This window comes from Palaemon carinicauda, chromosome 2 (assembly GCF_036898095.1).
Source record: "Palaemon carinicauda isolate YSFRI2023 chromosome 2, ASM3689809v2, whole genome shotgun sequence".
Classification (NCBI taxonomy): Eukaryota; Metazoa; Arthropoda; class Malacostraca; order Decapoda; family Palaemonidae; genus Palaemon; species Palaemon carinicauda.
This window is the reverse complement of record NC_090726.1, coordinates 132,587,731-132,610,286: the sequence shown is the minus strand read 5'-3', so window position 1 is coordinate 132,610,286 and position 22,556 is coordinate 132,587,731. Positions and strand designations below refer to the sequence as shown.

The window sequence follows — 22,556 nt, the reverse complement described above, 5'->3', positions numbered from 1 at the left end:
AAACTATCAAGGATGGATGATGACTAAGTATAAACTGTTACCTATTGGCAACGAACTTTACTGAGTTACAGTACTTGGAATGAGGATCTAAACTAGGCAATCACTAATAAATTATTCAGTTATGTCCTCCTCAGTACTTCCGGAATCCTACATACTGATAGTGTTCAAGAGGCAGTTTTCATATTACCACCTAAATAGTTGGCAATTTTATTTTTGTAAACAGATAGCCAACTGTTGCTACTTTGCCAATTTCAGTCTTTAAGCCACAAAGGTATAAAATCAACAGTTAAACCGAGATGCTCATTTCCTGGGAAACTGTGCGGTAGAGGTTTCGATCACTGTCATGACGGATATCACAAATTAAAAAAAAAAAAAAAAACCTTCTGATACCACAACAAATACAGTACACTACAAATACAGTACACTAACTAGTTCTTCAAAAATAAAAACAAAAGGGAAAACATCACTAACCTGTCTGAGCCTGGTATGATTGTGAATCGTATAACTCTTGAGATGAGATTTGATAGGTTGTGGGAGGGGTAAATGATCAATACCATAAACAGTCGTCGTAGCAACAATGGCACGACTGCAAAGTTCTTGTAAAGTTAATACTGAAATGAGAAAAACATATTGACGTAAGTAGGTGAACCAGTTTCAAAAGCACTAGTTACAAGGACCTTAAATCCTAGTATCCTAAGATAAATTTCTAAAATATAGGTGCTCCACTACTTATGATTTAGTGAGGTTCTCAGATACCAATCAGAAGCAAAACATAACATTTAATTTTGAAATAATCAATACTGAGCACCATAGGCTTGTCTATCATACTTTATATGTGTTCAGAACTTATATCTCCTTCAGTTTGAAAAATGATAAATCTTCAAATACAAAGTCAACCTATAATAAAGCATTGAATTTTTCTATAACTTACTGAATACTAAAAGTCTATACTGTAGGAGTTTTCCTTTGGTATACAGTACAGTCAGATCTCGACCTTTGCAAAGGTTAGGTAACAGAGACCACCAGAAATATAAAAAAATATGTAATATTGGTGCCCTAGGGTTGGTTGATTAACGCCCACATAACAAATTAAGCCCTACGTGCAATTAAATAACTCTAACTTGAGAGTACACTCAGGTGCACTGTTCTTTCTGTTATGTTATTTCCTTTCCTTGCAGGCTTATTTTCCTTGTTGGAGACCTTACGCTTATAGCATCCTGTTTTTCAAACTAGCGTAGCTAGTAATAATAATAATAAACATACAACGTTTTCACATTGTCCACTGTCTCTATATAACAGTAACAACGCCGTACTGTACAAAATGGTATTTTTATTATAAAATAAATTTTCAAATATACTTACCTGGTATTTACATATATATAGCTTAAATCCCGCGTTTCGACGCAGCACGACAGAAATTCAAATTCGTGGCAATCGCCGCCATGACAGTAGGTGGTCATACATGAGCGCCATCACTCATAGGTTATCAGAACCATTCCCAACATCTTCAGAAATTTGATGTCTCTGTTTTCAGAGGGGAGGAGGGGGGACCCTTTTATATATGTAACTACCAGGTAAGTATATTCAAAAATTTATTTCATAATAAAAATACCATTTTTAAATATGTAACTTCCCTGGTAGTTACATATATATAGCTGATTCCCACAGTTGGAGGTGGGTTGAAAACCTCATCCCATTGGGAATTCATATAATTATTAATAACTACAATAGTAATACTAACAATTTGGTTCTAGCCTGATAAGGAAGCTGGCTTCACAATGATACTGCCACATTTCGCCTGCATTCCTTAAGCGACTCAGCAATCCAGTCAGGGGGCTGGAAAGTCTCTTGGGGCTACCACAAGGTCCTCGACCTTAGCGTGGCTAGACCACCATCTTTGTAAACCTGGCATAGCCAAGGATACCAATTCTGGTGTTACAACCTGATAAGGAAGCTGGCTTCACAATGATACTGCCTCATTTCGCCTGCGTTCCTTAAGAGACTCAGCAATCCACTCAAGAGGGCTGAAAAGTCTCTTTTGGCTGCCACAAGGTCCTCGACCAGAGTGGCTAGACCACCACCCTAGCAAATCTGGCACAGCCAAGGATACTGATTCTGACCACCTACTTCACATTAAAACTAATTTGATTTGCATCCTAGATTGACGGAAGGCTGCGACAACGTTCCAGACAATCTGTGAACACATTAAAACTAACTTGACTTGCATCCAGACTGACGGAAGGCTGCGACAACCTCACAGACAACCTGTGAACACAAGTACAAGAGAAAAGGCAAGGGTATATATTAAGTTATCGGGAAGAGGCAGTAGACCCTTCTCTAACTAAAAAGCCGGAGGTAATGTACGGACCCAGGGAACAGAAATCCTCATACTGGGTCTGTACATCTTTGAGATAGCAGTCTGTGAAGATTGATTTCCTTCGTCAGAAAGTAGGCTCCAAAACTAACTTCATTTGATTGTGTTTGTAAGCCATAAAAATTGCTAAAGCTCTAACCTCGTGTCGTTTTACCTTAAGGATAGGGAAAACTTCTTACTCACAATCCTGGAGAGTTTCCCTTATTAAATCCTTAATGAAAAAGGCCAGGGTATTCTTTGATAAAGGCAAAGAGGGCTTTTTAACTGAGCATCAGAGGCTGTCTTTCTCGTCTTTGAAAAGAAAGCCTAGCTGAAGGGAGCAAATTGCATTGTCTCCATTAAATGCCCATCTTCTTGCTGATGGCTTTTAACTCTCCTAATCTTTTGACTGTAGCCAATGAAATTAGGAAAGGAGTCTTCTTGGTAAGATACTTCCAAGATGCCTTGTCCAACTGTACAAAGCTACTTGAGGTTAAAAAGGCCAGGACTATATCCAGGTTCCATGAGGAGGTTGGATTGTCCTCACTCTTAGTCGTCTCAAAAGATCTAATGAGATCTGAGAGATCTTTGTTACCTGACACGCCAATGTGTCGGTTACGAAAGACGGAGGTTAGTATGCTGAGGTAACCCTTGATGAAAGGCATAGCTAGCTTCAATTTTGTATGCAGATACAACAGAAAAACTCTGCTATATTGGCTATAGAGGTATTGGTAGAGGAAAGGCTATTATTCCTCTACCACACTCTAAATATGTCCCACTCAGATTAGTCAATCCTAACAGTGGTAATGATCTGGGGGTATCTACCAGCCACTCCATCATCTCCACAACCCAATGTCTCATGGGCCAAAAACAGAGCTATCATGGTCATGCGGACGTTGGGCGAATCCCTGAATCTTTTCAGGACTCTGTCCAGGATCTTGAATGGAGGAAAAGCGTACACGTTTAGACCTTCCCAGGTCAGAAGAAAAGCGTCCAGTGCGACTGCTTCCTGGTCTGGTACTGGAGCAAAATACCGGCAACCTCTTAGTCATTTTTGGGTGAAGAGGTCCAAAGGTTGGTGCACAACTTGTGATGTAGGGTCCATTCTGTAGTAAGAACTTGCCTTCTTCTGCTGAGTAGATCCGTCCTGACGTTTTTCTCCCCTTCTGTGAAATGAGTAATCAAGGCTTGGTGAATGGCCACTAGATCTTTGATATTTATGTGTCATTTCCTCTGAGACTTTATCCACAGATCCCTGTCGCAAATCGTATGCATCAAACAGGGACGAAATCGACCTCTCTAGTTCAGACAGACCAGACACTTGAAGCGCGCCATGTGCAAGAACTAAACCGTGTGCCGATTGCTGTGAGAGATCGTCAACCGTAGCCGGGTGACCACCACAGGAAAGTCCTTGCGATATTTCCGGAGTGTCTTGGGCGCGATCTGAACCAATTATCATACCCGAAAAATGAAAATCTGTGAAGGTGTTAGTTAAGATTTGGCCAGGTTACCATCAGACCTAACTGTTGCGTTAAGGGCATTATCCTTTGAAGAGCCTCCAGACACTTTACTTGTGATTCTGCTCTGAGTGGTCAATCGTCCAGGTGCAAAGAAAAACCTTACTCCCTTCATGTGAAGTCAGGGAGTCACGTTGGACATCACCTGGGTAAAAAAACGTACTTGAACAATGGACTGACGTCCAGAACAGGTTTTCATCCCCCACCCCCGGGAGCTTTTCGGAACTAGGAGAAGTATGTTGTAAAAATCCCTCAGAGGAGGTGTCTTCCACATTTCTATGACTGATTTCGACAGCATAAGGCTCACTTGTTCTTAAAGAGATGGTGCCTTGTTTCCTGAGTGGACTGTTGTCAACTCTAAGGGTATCGACGACATGAGAGGCATAACAAGTCTCACTTTTTGATTCGGTTGTTGTCTTAAGAATCTGAGAGTTTGACCTCCAGTCGCAATCCTCTGAGTTCCCCTTGAAGGGGCTCTCCCACGAAAGAGTTAAAGAGTGGGAAGAGCCTCCTTTTGTACCCTTGCTAAAAAGCTAGCCGAGAGGATTTATTTAGTAGTCCTAGAGAAAAAATCTTGCGCAGCCCGTTAATCTCCGAACAAGGGACAAACCTGAAGATAAGAAGGAACAACACATAGTCCTCTTTTTAAGGACTCCTGCCATGTAAAAGGGCAGAAAGTTCAATTGGGCCATCCCTCCAGGCCTTATCCAGACAGGCAATCAGATGCATCTGAGCCTCGTTCTTAGGGTCTGTGGCTTCTGCAAGAGTTCCGAGAGTCCAGTCCGTAAGGCTGAAGACTTCTATTGTCTAAAAGTTTACTTCAGCCGATGGTCCATTTCAGAATTGGACCACATAAGCTACAACTTGCTCATGGTTGACCCGAGTGAGGAAAAGAAAAAGGATGCCTTCCCTAGATCCTTTCTCCTGGACGTCCATTGGTTGAGAGTTGAGAAAACTCTCAACCGATCTAGCCAGGACCATATTCTTGAAGGAAGATGTTTTTGGGGTCTGCCCTTCAAAAACTGAGAGGGCGGGCTCTGATGAATAGGTTGAGAAAAAAAAATCTTCTGGGTACAGAAACATTAACACTGTCGGATTTTTTTTTTTTTTTCTTAAGAATCAGCTGACTATAATGAATCCTGAGATTCGTCTTCTAATTCACCTAATGGAACATTGATTCCCTGATTCGAATGAGTAGGAGATAAAACTGCGTCATCCTGTCGGTTATTATCTTCCAATTTTTTATTTCATCTTGTCCTGAAGAAATCTCGTGAAGGATATCGTCCAGTTGCGAAGAAGCATCACGTTTATGTACTGTAGGCCTCGAGGGAGAGACAGGTTCCAGTGCTTCCAGCATAAGATCATCCTGCTTTAAGGTAGCATCAACATCTGTAAACCCATGCGGGGGGAAAATCTTGATCGCGTGCGTCCCGCATGCGTTCAGCATGTTGTATGCCAACAGCGTGACGCGAGGGAGCGTTAGTTGTGTGTTCAGAAAAACGCGAAGGAGAGATAAAAAACTTGTCTATCCTGATGCGAGGACAAGTCCCGACCATGTGAGTCCATCATGGGTCCAGATTGAGACTGTTGTATGCTTCCATGAGAGGTATCAGTCTAATGCACGAGTCGTGAATGCCGTGAGTTTGCCGCGAGCCGTAAGGAGGCGTTAGTATCGCGTCCAGTCAATTGCAAAGAAAAGACAACTGTTTGTCTATAGTAACGTGTGACAAAACCTGACTGCATGCGTCCAGCATATGTCCAGACTGCCGCATGCATCCAGCATATGTCCAGACTGCCACATGCGTTCAGCATATGTCCAGACTGCCGCATGCGTCCACTTTGCCGTGAATTTACAGACTTTTGCATGCGTCCAGATTGCCGTGAGCTCACAGCGTGTCGCATGCGTCTGGCATGAACGATAGTCGAGCATTCCGCAGATCGCGAAGGCGAGATAATTACTTGTCTATAGTGACGTGGGGACAAAACCTGACTGCATGCGACCAGTATATGTCCAGACTGTCGCATGCGTCCAGGTTGCCGTGCGTCCACTTTGCCGTGAGCTTCTGGCATGTGTAATTCTTCTTCACCCAAGGTGTTAACTAAGGCCTGTAATTGTTCAGCGGCCACTTTCCTTTTGGTAAGGGTGGAAGAGAGACTTTAGTTATGGTAAGCAGCTCTTCTATGAGAAGGACGCTCTAAAATCAATCCAATGTTCTCTAGTCTTAGATAGTGCCATAGCCTCTGTACCATGGTCTTCCACTGTCTCTCGGGTTAGAGTTCTCTTGTTTGAGGGTACACTCGGGCAAACTATACTATCTAATTTCTCTTCCTGTTGTTTTGTTAAATTTTTTATAGCTTAGCAAGTAATACTAATAATAATAATAATAATAATTGTTGAATATTGAAATGCTCAGGAAATTGAAAAATAGCATCCAAACATGCTTTAATAAACCACAATTAAACAATAATTTCTAGTGAAATATGAAGGCTTAATAATAAACTAAAATTTAAATACAGTATGAAGTTTTATTATTATTATTATTATTATTATTATTATTAGCCAAGCTACAACCCTAGTTGGAAACGCAAGATGCTACAAGCCCAAGGGCTCCAATAGGGAAAAAGAGCCCAGTCAGGAAAGGAAACAAGGAAATAAATAAATGATGAGAACAAATTAATAATAAATCATTCTAAAAACAGTAACAACGTCAAAACAGATATGTCATATGTAAACTATTAACAACGTCAAAACAGATATGCCAAATATAAACAACAAAGAGACTCATGTCAGCCTGGTCAACATAAAAACATTTGCTGCAACTTTAAACTTTTGAAGTTCTACTGATTCAACTACCCAATTAAAAATCAACTAGCAGTACGAACGCACGCACACAGAAAAAGAGAGATCATATTTATATGATTAATAATAATGGCTATAAACGTAGTATATGAAAACTATATCATATAATATACTGGTGCTGATATGATATTCATCATGAATATATTTCAAATAAAATAAGAAATTATATAAACAATATGTCATTTGTATGTGCACATTATCTCAATACGGAAGAGGGACCTTCAGATCAACAGCACAGCTGATAACAACAAAAGGTAAACAAAGTTGGTAATTATCGACTGCAAAAAGGTTTCCGAAATTGAAAAATAAAATAAGGATTTATTAGTACATAAGATATACAGTTAAAAAATAGATAAAATATGACATTTGATTGCCGAATCATAATGCAACTTAATAAATCTACAGAAACTTCAGTTTTTTAATTCGACATACGTCAAGATTGACTTACAACGCGCCTCTAGGTCCCTATCTCCGTCCTAAGTCGGCGACTACCTGTACGTAAACATTAAGAATGTTTTCATATATATAGATAAGAAAAAAGTAAGCTAAAAGACAAGAATTAATAGTAGTCCAAAATAGGCGAGAGTCTGAGCCAAAAGTAAAGTGGGCTAAATCACTGGTATGTGAGCGAGAGCGGTAGCAAGCTACCCCATTACCAGCAGTATGGTATTGGATAGTTAACCCTCTAAATTTTAATGGCTCGTCATTTCAGCTTCGCCAAAAGCAATACCCCTATAAATAAATAGCATAGGTTTGTATCCAAGTTACAGAACAAATATGCAAAATCGCACTTTTCGTGCCTGTCTCTGTTACCTACCCCTCGCGAAGAGTGGGGGCTGATTATACATTAATCGGTAAACGATAATTCAGAGTACAGTAACCCCTCGCTACTTCACGGATTCGCTACTTCAGGGGTTTTTCAATATATTACTCTTCAGGGGTTTTTCAATATATTACTATAACAGATTTCCACCACAAATCCATAAAAACCGTGATAATCGAAAATTCAAAAATTACATATTAAAAATAAACTATCAAAAATTGTGTATAATAAATATTATCTATATCATAGGAGGAATAAAACAGTAATAAAATGTAAAAAAAATATTTAAGTATAATACCTTATATTTAAAAAATACACTAAAAAAATAATTACTGGAACACGGCCGCCGTACGCTTGGTTTCTCGGTTCGCTAGCTGCATCAAGAAGCATAGCGTAGCATCTATGCAATGCAAGAGAGACACACGTCACTTGTAAGGAGATCTGTGATTGGTTCGGAGAGAACGAGATGGCCAATGAGAACATCACAACTTGTAACGTGATTGGCGCTTCAGGGAGAGTGGATGCGATCACTGGAGATTCCTCCCAGCCTTGCTTCCTCCATTTCGCTCCGGTATTCACCATCGCGTGTTTCACTTCATCTGTGCCGTGTGTGATTTCATTGTGATTTTTGTGAACTTTATTCGAGTGTACATATCTTTTAATGGCTCCTAAATGTCCTGCTACCTCCAAGGCTGACAGTAAGCCTAAGAAGCAACGTAAGATGATGTCTATCCCCAAGAAAATTAAACTTCTCGATATGCTTAAGGAATGAAAAACGTATGCAGCCGTCGGTCGCCATTTCGAGGTGAACGAATCCACAGTTCGTTCTATAAAGAAAAGGAGGTTAAGATTAGGAGAACTGGTGCCATAACCTTCAATAAAACACAAAAGTGAGTTGTAACTCAAAGGAACAAGGCAATTGTGAAGATGAAAACGGCATTATCAATATGGACAAGCGACTGTAGTTGGATACGAACATGATCCAGACAAAGGCGTGGAAACTTTACGAAGCATGTGCTGCCAAGGAACCACAAGAAGGCAATGAAAAAATGGAAGAAAACCCTGACGATCCGCAACCAGGTCCATCCAGCCGATCAACAATGAAAAAAGCACAGTTTGTCACTAGCAAAGGGTGGTTTGCCAAATTCCAGAAACGATACGGACTCAAAAGCATAGCAATGCATGGCAAGCCTGCTTCTGCGGATAAGGAGGCTGCCAAGGAATACGAATGTGATACGTTCCAAGATATTATAACTGAGGGCGAATATCTTCCCGGGCAAGTTTTTCATATGGACAAAATTGCCTTATTTTGGAAACGGATGCCATTGCGTACATTCCTTTTCAAGGAGGAAGCCAGAGCCTCTGGCTTTAAAGACTATAAGGATCGTGTGACCCTGATCATGTGCAGCAATGCCCAAGGTTTATGTTGAAGCTAGCACTCATTTACAAATCCCAAAACCCAAGGGCACTGAAGCATAAGAACAAGAATTGCCTTCCCGTCCATTGGATGAGCAATCCTAAGACCTGGATAACGAAGGCGCAGACAAGTGACTGGTTCCACCAATGTTTTATCCCACAGGTGAAGGTCTACCTCCTGGAAAAAAAACCTTCCGTTCAAAGTCCTGCTGCTTATGGATAATGCTGGTGGCCACACAACAAACTTGACGTTCCCTGGGGTCTAAGTGGAGTTTCTGCCACCTAACACTATGTCTCTAATTCAACCTATGGACCAGGTTGTTATTAGGGCGTTTAAGGCTCTCTACACGAGAAATGCCCAAGCAGGCCTGTTTGCTAAAGTGGACAATGCGCACGCACAAGATGACTTCAACCTGAAGGCATACTGGCACACATATACGATTGCTACGTGCCTTGAAAATATCCAGTAGGCGTTAGAAGAGATGAAGCCTTCCACCATTAACTCCAGCTAGAAGAATTTGTGGCCTAAAATCGTCTATGATGACGAAGGATTCACACCTGCCGAAATCCAGCATTCGGCGGTAAAAAAGGCTGTGAAGTTGGCTGCTATCCTTGGTGGTGAAGGATTTGTTGACATGACTACGGACGACGTCGACGAACTGCTTGACTGCCACTCCCAAGAACTAGCTGAAGAGGACTTAGAAGAACTAATGAAGTCAGCTAGCGAAGAGGAAGACGATTCGGAAGAGGGAGAGAAAGAGGATCCTGACCCTGGCCTAACCTTAGAATGGCTTTCGACCATTTTTAGGTTATTGAAAGAGGCGCAAGCACTTTCACGGGAATATGACGATGATATGATACGGTCTCTGCAATTCTGCAACAATCTGGACTGTGGTATGCAGCCGTATAAGGTCGTTTTAGAAAAAATGAAGAAAGAACGACGGCAGTTACCGATCACCATGTTCTTCGAGCGCCGAAAAAAAGTTCTTGCAGCCGAAGTTCAGGAGGCAGTGCCAGAGGATACGGCGCCCCCAACTTCAGAAGAGTCATAAAAGCAGTCATTGGCTGTGCAATGATACCCATCATCACCTTTCAACGTCAAAATATCAATTGCGCAGTCAAATCATCATAATCATCATCATTGTATCATCGTCGTCGTCTTCGTAGCCTAGGCAATCATTCAACTTTAAGAATCCTTCATCATCCAAGTTGACGTCTTCTTCTTCCATGGTAAGCACAACAAATATTGTTTTTTTATTTTGATAATTATTTGCCTCTCTATTTTGTAATTTTTGTTTGAGATAAAAACTTTTAATTTTTTTCAATACGTATGTACGTATTGTAAAGGTTCTTTAATTTTTTTTTCATGCGTATGTACATATTGTAAAGGTTCTCTCTTTCTCTCTCTACTTGCTTAAATCATTTATTCTATTTTATTCTAATAATTATTTAAGTTTAATTTGTTATTTCTTTTTAGAAATCGATTTTTTTTTTCCATATGTATGTATGTATTGTACATGTATTGCCACAGTAACTAACTTGTTGCATGTACGTACTTGCTTAATTCTCTAGTGTTACAGGTGTATTTATGTACGTACTGAACTGTAATAGTGTACTGTACAAACTAACAAGTGAATCTTTCTGATATAGTGAAGGGTGGGTTATAAACATTACAGGGATAGTTTTAAACAGCCTATAAACAATTAAATAAGGTAAAAATAATGGTTTTGTCCTACTCCGCGGATTTTTGAATATCACGAGTGGTCTTGGTTCTTACCTACCGTGATATTCGAGGGAATACTGTACAAACCCTCTGCACGCTCAGAGACCTGTTGCTCGTGAGCTCATCATACGTAGATGAACTACGGTACCTCTTCTGGGAAGGAGAACTTGTTCCTCACATGACCGTCTTCGCAAAACTCGTAACGAAGTCCGACTCGAGCACAAAATATTAGTAAGCAGCCGAGTTCAGGCTCAAAGTCAAGGTCATAAGAAGACGATGAAGTCATTTTTTCTTTGAGGAATTAAGTGCTAAGAATAGCCTTTCTCTGGAGGGAATACCCTGTAATCGCATGAAATGCCAAAAGGCAAATTAAAGCATCGTCAACCAAAACCATTTCTGAAACTTCAAAGAGAATCCTCCCAAGGTAGAGGCCCGCCTGTCCCACTAAGGGAAACAAGGAGGTACCCAGCCTCGAGAATTGTCCGAGAGCAAATATGCTGCCCCTCTTTCCTGTCCTGTCTCCAGAGGAGACTAGTGGGGAAGGGTCAGAGGGTGTAGTACTAAGGTTGAAGAGGTCTAACCAATCTCTTTTGACCTAGAGGATGAGCCCGAAGGAGTAGAATTGAGCTTAGCCTTCTTCCATTCCCTGCCATATGCCTGCTCCTTGGAGGGTAACCACTCCCTACATTCCTCATAGGGGGAATCCAAGTGGCACACATGCCCATTGCACGAAGGGTACAAGGTATAGGGATCCACCTCCCTGCTCCTCATAGAAGAGACCCATTTTCCAGACACTTCTGGCCAGGTCACCTTCAGCAACAGTAAGTATATTCACACACTCTACCAAGTTTGAAGAGACGACAATAGAACATCAGTGTTATTAGGCAGCTGGAATCAAATTGACTATTTAGTGTACTGGCAAGGAGGCAAGGCTTCTCGCCACTGGCTGATAATTACTGGTTACTACCAACACCTGGTTACAGTACAGCAGCTGAGCTTGAATCAATTACCTATTAAAGAGCAAAGGTTTTTATTCATGTAGGAACATCTCTTTTTTTTTTAATCTATGCATTGAATGAACCTACATTTTGAAGCACAGTTCTTAATGAATATTGGGTAAGGTTCACTCAAAGAATAGATAACATTTCATAAGGCATATGTTTGGTAAGATTAACCTACTTATAAGAAATGTAACTGGTATGTTATCAAGATATATGAAAAAATCATATTTTGGAGACAATATTCTAAGGATCAGATAGGTCAAATTGGATAAAAGAGTATACAGTATAGTGAAAATAATCTCATCCATTTTTTAAAGGCTGCCATCAGAATTTTATCAACACTATAAATTAAGATTTTTAGGCAATTGTGACAAACAATGAAACAAGACTACTCCCATAGACAAGTAAAGCACAAAAGACACCCCAGCAATGTTGGTAGAAATAAAAAATTAAAAACATTAAAATACAAAATATTTACCTTTATTTGCTCTCCACAATCGCTCCATCCCATTTCTCTTTAGAGCTAATCTTGAAAGCTCAGTGAAGCTCTCCACAATGTTGAAGTCACACAGTGGGCTTACTTCAAAAAGATTCATGTTGTTTCTTCTTCCATATAATTCTGCCTGACACTGACTAACTTGTCTTTTAAATGCCAGATGTAAACGATTTCCAATCAAAACTTTGGGAACACCAGGGGCATGCTGAAGGGAAACAATAAAATAAAATATGTACAGGAAAGGATTTTACAAATGGCCTCTTTTGAATTTTGTCCATGCAAATATTCTTATATCTTATTCTTCACACTACTGTGCTGTGATGTCATCAAAGACCAAATAAAATAAGGAAATTCTGGAATCAGCTTTCAAAGTCTTAAGAATGTTTGGATTTGTAATATTCAATATTTACTTAACATATTTCATAGCATAATCTAACTTATATTTTCAATGGCACTTTGAAAACTTTGAAAACGTTGAATTCCATTATTATGGTATAAAGTTGATTGAGATGTATAATGCAAAATGGTAACTTTATTAAACATTTAACTTAAGAATATTAAACTCCAAGGATGCCTCATGGACAACAGAGTTTAGGTGTTGAACTTTACAAACCTGAACAGTATTGGAAAAACCTAGAAATACCCAAGATTTTCAATGAAAATTATTTTCTTGCGAAAACTTCATTAGTGCATTTTACTGTATCCCAATCCTGCAATCAGCACCTCCCATGAGGAAAAAACTTCCATTTGGCCAAGTGATATTATTTAGGTGTCACAACACTTCCCATAAAGAAACCTCTTCCTTTTTCAATCCATTTTTTCTACCATAAACCCATTAATTTAGGAGGGATAGCTTCTTACCAAATTCCCTATGAGAGTATAAAGACTTTAAAGCCATTATCTTTTATAACTGAGGGAACTTAAATAACAATTGTACCACTACTGAAGGGTCATGAGTTGGACAGTTGCTACCTTGCTAAGAAAAATAACAAATTTTGAATTAATTTGTACTTTTCCAACAATACAAACATGATATTTGCATATTAAAATAAATTTTTGAATACAGTGAACCCTCGTTTATCGCGGTAGATAGGTTCCAGACGCGGCCGCGATAGGTGAAAATCCGCGAAGTAGTGACACCATATTTACCTATTTATTCAACATGTATATTCAGACTTTTAAAACCTTCCCTTGTACGTAGTACTGTTAACAAACTACCCTTTAATGTACAGAACACTTAATGCATGTACTACAGTACCCTAAACTAAAACAGGCACAAATATTAAAGGCGATTTTATATCATGCATTTCCTAAACACGCTAAAAAGCATGATAAAAAATGGCAACCAATGTTTTGTTTACGTTTATCTCTGATCATAATGAAGAAACAAACTGGAGGTAGAGCTTTGCTTATTACCCAGACATATTTCTCATACTTTTCCCTTAGAACTACATCACATCTTCCTACTTTAGATATATATATATATATATATATATATATATATATATATATATATATATATATATATATATATATATATATATATATTTATATGTATACACATATACATACCTACATATATACATACATACATATATACATAAATACATGCATACATATATACATACATACATATATACATAAATACATGCATACATACATATATATATATATATATATATATATATATATATATATATATATATATATATATATATATATATATATATATATATATATATATATATATATATATATATATATATATATTACTGTATATATATGGGTTATGGAAAAAATCCGCGAAGTGGTGAATCCGCGATGGTCGAACCGCGAAGTAGCGAGGGTTCACTGTATACTTAGCCAGTGGATATATATATATAGCTAACGTCTCCGACAGTCGGCAGATTCAAAACTCGCGGGCGATCACGGTGTTGGGTTGCTGGGTGTACACTAGCGCCACCACTCGGCAGGATACTATCACTATTCCCAAATTCTCCAATTCTTCTCTGCCGAGTTAGGTGTCAACATTGGTTCCTTGCTTGCGCTAAACCTAAAGTTTTCAACAATTGGTGAAGTACTTGTTAATGGTTTTTTGGCTTTCGCTGTGTTGGTTATTCTTCGAATACTCTTGAACCCTTTTTTGACTGTTGCTGAACTTTGCTTGTTTTTTATCTCTCTTTGAACATTCCATTATGGCTGACCCTTCTCCTGTTTATAGAAAATGTGCCAAAGATTGTAACAGGCGCCTTCCAAAGGCTTCCATCGATCCCCACTCTATTTGTGTTAATTGTAGAGGTAAAGCTTGTCAATTAGGGGATCGATGCGATGAATGTGTCATTTTGTATGAATTTGAGTGGTCAGAGTATGACAAATATACTCGTAAACTCAAACGAGAGATAGGGTAAGAAGAAGCTCTTCTCGTTCTCAAGAATTTTCCTCTTACCATGCCCCTGAACCTTTTTCTCTCCCTGTAGTGGTAGTTTCAGAACCCCCTACTTGCACTAACGGACCTTCACTAAGGGGACCGTCCACCATGTCCGCCATTTTTTTTTCTAATGATCCAAATTACACCATTTAAATATATGTTTTAGACATATATAATACCTTCATCATATAAAAATTTCAAGTCATTTGATCAAAAAATTTTGGATTTATTAGCAAAAATCATGATTTAAAATAAAAATTTAGGTACATTTTTCCCCACTACTATAATACCAATTGTATTGAAACTTATACCATAAAAACTACTTTATCAACCTAACAATTCTGTCAGACAAAATTTTTATTTTCCTTTCTATTTTTTTTAATGAATTTTTATTTTTTTTCTCTCGTCTAGACGGAAAATAATCGTGAAAAAAAATATAAAAAGAAAATCAAAATTTTGTCTGACAGAATTGTGGGATTTTTATTCTTCTTTTCAACGATATCTTTCTCTCTAATATCGAACAACAAATAAGTGAGAAAAATGTACCTAAGTGTGAATAAGTATGTTTTTGAGTTATGAGCTCCCAAAGATTTGCAGCAAACTTTCGCTTCTTTTCTAAAAGAAATCAAGATAATATTAATATAATAACTTTTATTGTTTATTCTTACATAAATGCACCCTAAACAAGGTATTTGAACCCTCAGTTTACTATTCCTATGTTAGAGTTGCCAGCGATCTCTCCTTGTTGCCAGTGTTTTAGTTAGCAGGTTTCAGCTCTGTACTCTTATTCCTGTTTCCCTCTTTCTTGGTTCTTTTTTTTTGTTCTCCACTTACTTTTTGTTCTTTCTATCACCTTATGTAACATTGGCATAGCTATAAAGTTCCAGAGGACGTTGTGAAAGCACAATCTACTTACGAACTTCAAGTAAATAAATACATGCATTATAATTTCTATATGTCTTCGGAAACTTTGCTGATGTTCTTGTAGCTGGTAGTTTTCATTTACCTGCCCTCTACCAATGCCTTTCATTTCTGCCAGAAGTACGATATATCGAAACATATATGTGAGAGAGAGAGAGAGAGAGAGAGAGAGAGAGAGAGAGAGAGAGAGAGAGAGAGAGAGAGAGAGAGAGAGAGAGAGAGAGAGAGAGAGCATGAATATAATTTTGGAGTGATAGCATTTTGGTTGATATACTGTAGATGGCAGTTCAAATTGAGAGAGAGAGAGAGAGAGAGAGAGAGAGAGAGAGAGAGAGAGAGAGAGAGAGAGAGAGAGAGAGAGAGAGAGAGAGATCAACCATTATTTGATTCTAAGAGAGTTGAACATTGGTAATATAGAATTTGTATAAATGGCAGTTTTAAATAATTCGAGAGAGAGAGAGAGAGAGAGAGAGAGAGAGAGAGAGAGAGAGAGAGAGAGAGAGAGAGAGAGAGAGAGATGCAAAAATAAACATAACTACGATTCTGTCAAACTCAGTCATGCAGACGACAGTAAGGATGACGTCATAATTTAAAGACCGCTATATCATCATTGTTTGGAAAAATTATAGACTATTTGTTCTTTTTATGACCTTAGGTAACATTGTCTTTGCTATAAAGTTCCCGAGGATGTTATGAAAGCACAATCTACATACGAACTTCAAGAGAGAGAGAGAGAGAGAGAGAGAGAGAGAGAGAGAGAGAGAGAGAGAGAGAGAGAGAGAGAAGAAACTACGATTCTGTCAAACACAGTCAGGTAGACGACGCAGTAAGGATGACGTCATCATCTAAAGACCGCTATATCTTCATTGTTTGGAAAAATTATTGACTATTTGTTCTTTTTATGACCTTAGGTAACATTGGCCTTGCTATAAAGTTCCCGAGGCCGTTGTGAAAACCATCTACATACGAACTTTAAATAAACAAACGCATGCATTATAACTTCTGTAAGTGTTTGGAAACTCTGGCTTCTGTTCTCTTAGGAGAAGATTTTGTTCAACTACGCTCTACCAATGCCTCCCATTTCTGCCAGACGTACGATAGATCGAAACATAAGAGAAAAATCGCTATAGATATGCAAAAATAACACACAAAGACGATTTTGTCAAACTCAGTCATGCAGACAATACAGTAAGGATGACGTCATCATTTAAAGACCGCTATATCTTCGTTATTTGTAAAAATAATTGGCTGAAACTTCTGGGGAGCATGTACGATATGTTTGTGCATACATAGAAGCAATAAAACGATTTTCGATTTCTGAAAGTTGTTATGTCAAAACCCCATGGCGGATGGTCCCCTTAAAGATATGATGAAATCCTGGCGTCAGGTTTCAAGGCCTCTGAAAAGAAAGTTAGTTCCTTCAGAACAAAGTCAACGTCCTGGCTGTAGTCACTGGAGTAGCCCGGAACGTATTCCTTCATCAGAGGAAGGTTCGCCCATTAAACGTTCTTATTTAACGTCAAGTTTTGTGGCTCCGGAGGCCCCTTCTAAGAGTCTCGGTCCCGTTGTGTTATCTGGTCATTCCAGACGTGACCTGAGTGCTGCTACTCCCGTTTCTAGTGCTGACGTTCATGAACAGATGTTCCCGACGTCACGGTCTGTTCCGTGTGTTACAGATCCTAATTTTAGTGTTTTGCAGGACATGCAGTCTAAGCTGTCCACCTTAATGCAGGCTTACGGTCCTGCTCCTGTTCGACAGGAACCTTTACTTGCAGTACGTCACGGTTCTGCTAAGCGTGACTCGGGTCTTCAACCATCTAAGCGTGAAGCTTTATGTCACGCTGACGTTAACCCGAGTGTTAGCTTTGCTATCAAGCGAGATGCTGATCGTAAATCTCAACGTGACGTTGAGCCTCAGTCCTTACAGTCTAGCCGTGATTTCGAGCTGCAGTCACGACGTGACGTTGAACATCAGTCACCGCAGTCGCGACGTGACGTCAATCTGCAGACACCGCAGTCGCGACGTGACGTCGAGCGTCAGTCACTGCAGTCACGACGTGACGTTGAACGTCAGTCACTGCAGTCACTACGTGACGTTGAAAGTCAGTCACTGCAGTCACGACGTGACGTCGACCCTCCTGCCTTAACTGCTTCTCAGATACAAGTCAATGTAGGCTGTCAAGCTTTACCTTCGCGACATTCTATGACTTCCCCTTCTCACAAGAATATTGTTTTATCGGATGAAGTTCTCTCTGAAGAGGAAGTTAATGATCCTCTTTCGACTAATGCGCATTTGGGGATCCTGTCGGAAGAGGAAGAGCCTAGAGTTGTCCAACAATCCCTTGATTTTAAGGAAATTATGAATGTTTTTAGAGAAGTTTTTCCGGCTCATTTTGTGACTGCTGCTCCACATTCGCCGCCTTCAGAATTTACTTTAGGCATGACTGCTTCAACCCCTTCTTATAAGAAGTTAGTGCTCTCTCGATCTTCTAAGAGGGCCATGCGCTTGCTGGGAGACTGGTTGGAACCAAGAGAAGTCTTGGAAAGTCTTCCTTTGCTTTTCCTCCTTCTAAACTAGCTTCTCGTTCGAGCGTCTGGTATGACACAGGAGAAGTTCTCGGCTTGGGAGTGCCTGCCTCTGCCCAGGAAGACTTCTCAAGACTGGTAGACTCTCCTCGTCGTCTAGCCATAAGTTAAATATTTAAAAATGTAACTATTTATAGGGCTATTACTTTCGGCGAAGCTGAAAGACGAACTATTAGACTTTTAACCAGGATTAACTACCCATCCCGCTAGTTAGTGGGAGCGGTGGGGGGTAGTAAATACCCCTCTTACTCACACACCTGGTCTGTGAACCTTACTTTGCTTGGAGGTAGGACTGTAAGGGGGACTGGTGTTGGGCTACACATTTGCATCGTTAGGAAAGATACGAATTACTTCCAAATTTGTCACTTGTTCCGCCACTAAATACAAACCAACAGTATTTATAACGATTGACTTACCCTTTAAAAGGGTGGAAGTCCGTGCCAACTGGGCTTTTGGCTTTGCCCTGGGGTTTTCCCCCTTATGTCTTTTGTACATAATTGGTGGAAACCCTACACCTCGCTACAACCGTGCTATGCATGGCCCGCGGCCTATGCAAGCTGTTTGATTGTGATACTACCACTGTGACTGGTCAACGTGAGTTCTCAGTCATCGGACTCTTCCAAGGGTACCATGGACTTTACCTGGCCCAAACTCGCCAGGAGGTATAGGGACTTAACGAGCCGGTCACAAGCTCTTGTCTTTGTGTGATTTCGCCTGGGGCTTTGATCCCGAGGTCGTTAACAGAATCCAGACATTAATGTAGCAAAAATATATATGGCTTATTTGAATATGAAAAAAGACGTCTAAATGTGCAAACATTTATCATTAATCGAATGCCAAGTAACAAACTATCAATTAGTTACAATGGTGAAGATGGGTTAATTTAAATTCCAAGTACAAAACACCTGAATTCGACAAGTATAAGTACAGCAGAATTCTCATTGACTTTCATCTTTCTTCATGGCCAAGTGGTTTAGTCACTGTCTCTACAAGTTTGCTGGACCAGGGATCGATTCCCAGTCGGTCACAAGCTCTTGTCTTTGTGTGATTTCACCTGGGGCTTTGATCCCGAGGTCGTTAAGAGAATCCAGACATAAATGTAGCAAAAATATATATGGCTTATTTGAATATGAAAAAACACGTCTAAATGTGCAAAAATTTATCATTAATCAAATGCCAAGTAACAAACTACCAATTAGCTACGATGGGGAAGATAGGTTAATTTCAATTCTAAGTACAAAACACCTGAATCCGAAAGGTATTAGTACAGCAAAATTCTCATTGACTTTTATCTTTCTTCGTGGCCAAGTGGTTTAGTCACTGTCTCTACAAGTTTGCCGGACCAGGGATCGATTCCCGACCGGTCACAAGCTCCTGTCTTTGTGTGATTTTGCCTGGAGCTTTGATCCTGAGGTCGTTAAGAGAATCCAGACATAAATGTAGCAAAAACATATATGGCTTATTTGAATATGAAAAAACACGTCTAAATGTGCAAAAATTTATCATTAATCAAATGCCAAGTAACAAACTACCAATTAGCTACGATGGTGAAGATGGGTTAATTTCAATTCTAAGTACAAAACACCTGAATTCAACAAGTATAAGTACAGCAGAATTATCATTTACTTTTATCTTTCTTCGTGGCCAAGTGGTTTAGTCACTGTATCTACAAGTTTGCCGAACCAGGGATCGATTCCCGACCGGTCACAAGCTCCTGTCTTTGTGTGATTTTGCCTGGAGCTTTGATCCTGAGGTCGTTAAGAGAATCCAGACATAAATGTAGCAAAAACATATATGGCTTATTTGAATATGAAAAAACACGTCTAAATGTGCAAAAATTTATCATTAATCGAATGCCAAGTAACAAACTACCAATTAGCTACGATGGTGAAGATGGGTTAATTTCAATTCTAAGTACAAAACACCTGAATTCGACAGGTATAAGTACAGCAGAATTTTCACTGACTTTTCTCTTTCTTCGTGGGTGCCTTACAAGGCTTGCAGTCTATAAGGCTAAAGAATTAGGGTGTCTTTGCAATCTAAACAATACCGAATAATAGAAGACATTCAGTAAAGGTCCAGAGGCAACTCTCAAGCATCAACAAGGAGACTTGGGATAGGTGAGGTTCTAAACGCTCCTGTGGACAATCTAATACCAGCTTGATATATTGAATCTAATATCTTTAATCGGCTTGGGGTGGCTGAGGAGTATATTTCACATCCATAACTAATTTTGGAAAAAATCAAGGCCTTGTATGATTTTAAAATAGTATTGCGGTCTGCCTCCCATGATGTATGGGACAATACTTTTAAAAGATTCAGAGCCTCAAGACATTTAGATTTTAATCCTTTTAAGTGAGAAACCCATGAAAGTCTACAATCAAATATCAAACATGAAAATTTAGCTTCCCCTCCACATGGGATACATTGACCTTTAATTTATATATCCGGGTCTGGATGTGGTCCCCGGATACGACAGAAATATACAATAGCAGTTTTACTTGTCGAGAACTTAAATCCACTCATATCGGCCCACTGGATAATTTTGTCAATTGTGAGTTGCAGTTTTCTCTCAACCATTGCCATTTTAGCTCCAGCAAATATGGAGAGATCACCCACAAATAATGTTGAGAGAACATCCCGGGGAATGGCTGAGGATATCCCATTAATTGCTAGTGCAAAAAGGGTCACACTCAGCACACTACCCTAAGGAACTCCCTCTTCCTGGCACTTACTCTCTGATAGAGGTTCCCCCACTCTCACTTGAAAAACTCTATATGAAAGAAATGACTGAATAAACAGTGGTAGTTCTCCTCTCAATCCCAATTCATGAATTGTTTCAAGTATACCATATCTCCAAGTGGTACCATATGCCTTTTCAAGGTCAAAAAAAAGACTGTCACATGGTGCTGTTTGGAAGCAAACGCTTCACAAATAGAGAACTCCAGTCGTATCAACACATCAGTCGTTGAGTGCATTTTTCTAAATCCACATTGAATCAGTGATAAAATACTCTTCTTTTCAAGGTACCAAATCAGTCTTGCATTGACCATCTTCTCCATGATTTTACATAAACAAGATATCAATGCAATAGGTCGGTAGTTTGCTGCTAAAAACTTGTCCTTACCGGGTTTTAAAAAGGCTAAAATAATGGCTAGTTCCACAACACTTGGATAACTATGATCACGCCATATTCTATTAATAATGCTTAAAATAAATAACTTTGTATTAAAATGTACATGTTTAATCATTGCATATGGAATTCCATCGGGTCCAGGGGTGTATTGTTACAATTAGTAAGAGCGGAATCATATTCTCTTTCAGTAAAAGGAGAATTATATGACGCTTCCCTTCCTGTTACAAAATTTTAAATTTTCTTTTCCTCATTGCTCCTATACTGGTGACCAGGAGCTCCTTCACACTTGCTGAATACATTTGAAAAATGTTCAGCCAGGGCATTGCTGACATCATTTGCTTCAGTCGCATACTGATCGTTCACCTTCAACACTGGTGGTGGGTTCGGGGTAAATTTCCCGGCAATCTTTTTTATTTTCCTCCACACAGCAGATGGTTGCCCTCAGTGCGGTGTCTGCGCAGTGGAGTTAAAGACCTTCTTGGGGCTCTGTGCAGGGCAGTTAGTTCTGAAGACCACCAGGGGACTGGTCGTCGTTTGAATAACCCTATTGTTTTGGGAATTGAATTAACTCCTGCTGTATGAAGGGTTCATTAAGTAAGTCTATGGCATCATCAATATTTTCAAACTGTTCTGCATTTCCTTCAATTTCACTTAGCTCACGAAATCTATCCCCGTCCGCCTTATCAAGATTCCATCGTGGAGATCTTTGTAAAGGTGGACCATTGTTGGTGTTTCTAATGATGTTCTCCAATCGAAATCAAGGAGACAGAGCTTGCAATTGAAAGGTCGATGCAGGACAAGGTACCCGTCTGTACATGGAAGTGTGTGGGTTCTCCTGTATTACGGAGTCCGACATCCTCGTTTTCCACAATTGATGATATAATATTACCCCTGGTGTTTGCTAAAACATCACCCCACAAAGGATGTCTACCATTCAATTACTAAATCTCCATACAATATGTTATCATTTGGAGGCAAGTACAGCGAACAGATTGTATATTTTCTCCCTATATCAATCTGTACAACCACTGCCTGCAGAGGTGTACGGACAGATAAAGGTATTTGGGGAACATCTTGACGAACGTATATGAGACTTCCGCCATGGCTCCCTACTCCGTGATCATAATGCGTCCTATAGCTAATATATTCGCGAGGACAAGGGGTATTGGCATCAAGCTTGCTCTCCGGTAGACGTACGATTATGGGGGAATGCTCGTAAACTAAGAGCTTAAATTCTTCATATTTGGCCCTTAAACCCTGACAATTCCATTGCAAAATGGAGGAAAAAAACTATCG

At 39.4% G+C, this 22,556-nt stretch overlaps 1 protein-coding gene across 1 annotated transcript in view; it reads right to left on the bottom strand.

Moving 5' to 3' along the window:
• The window catches only part of Rab40 (RAS oncogene family member Rab40), a 105,681-nt gene that overhangs the window by 36,643 nt on the left and 46,482 nt on the right, over positions 1–22,556 (bottom strand). The window contains exons 3-4 of the mRNA XM_068358183.1: positions 12,172–12,394; positions 472–611 (exon numbers count right to left, since the gene is read on the bottom strand). Coding sequence (XP_068214284.1) covers positions 472–611; positions 12,172–12,394 — 363 coding nt within the window. The remainder of the gene's footprint in view (positions 1–471; positions 612–12,171; positions 12,395–22,556) is intronic.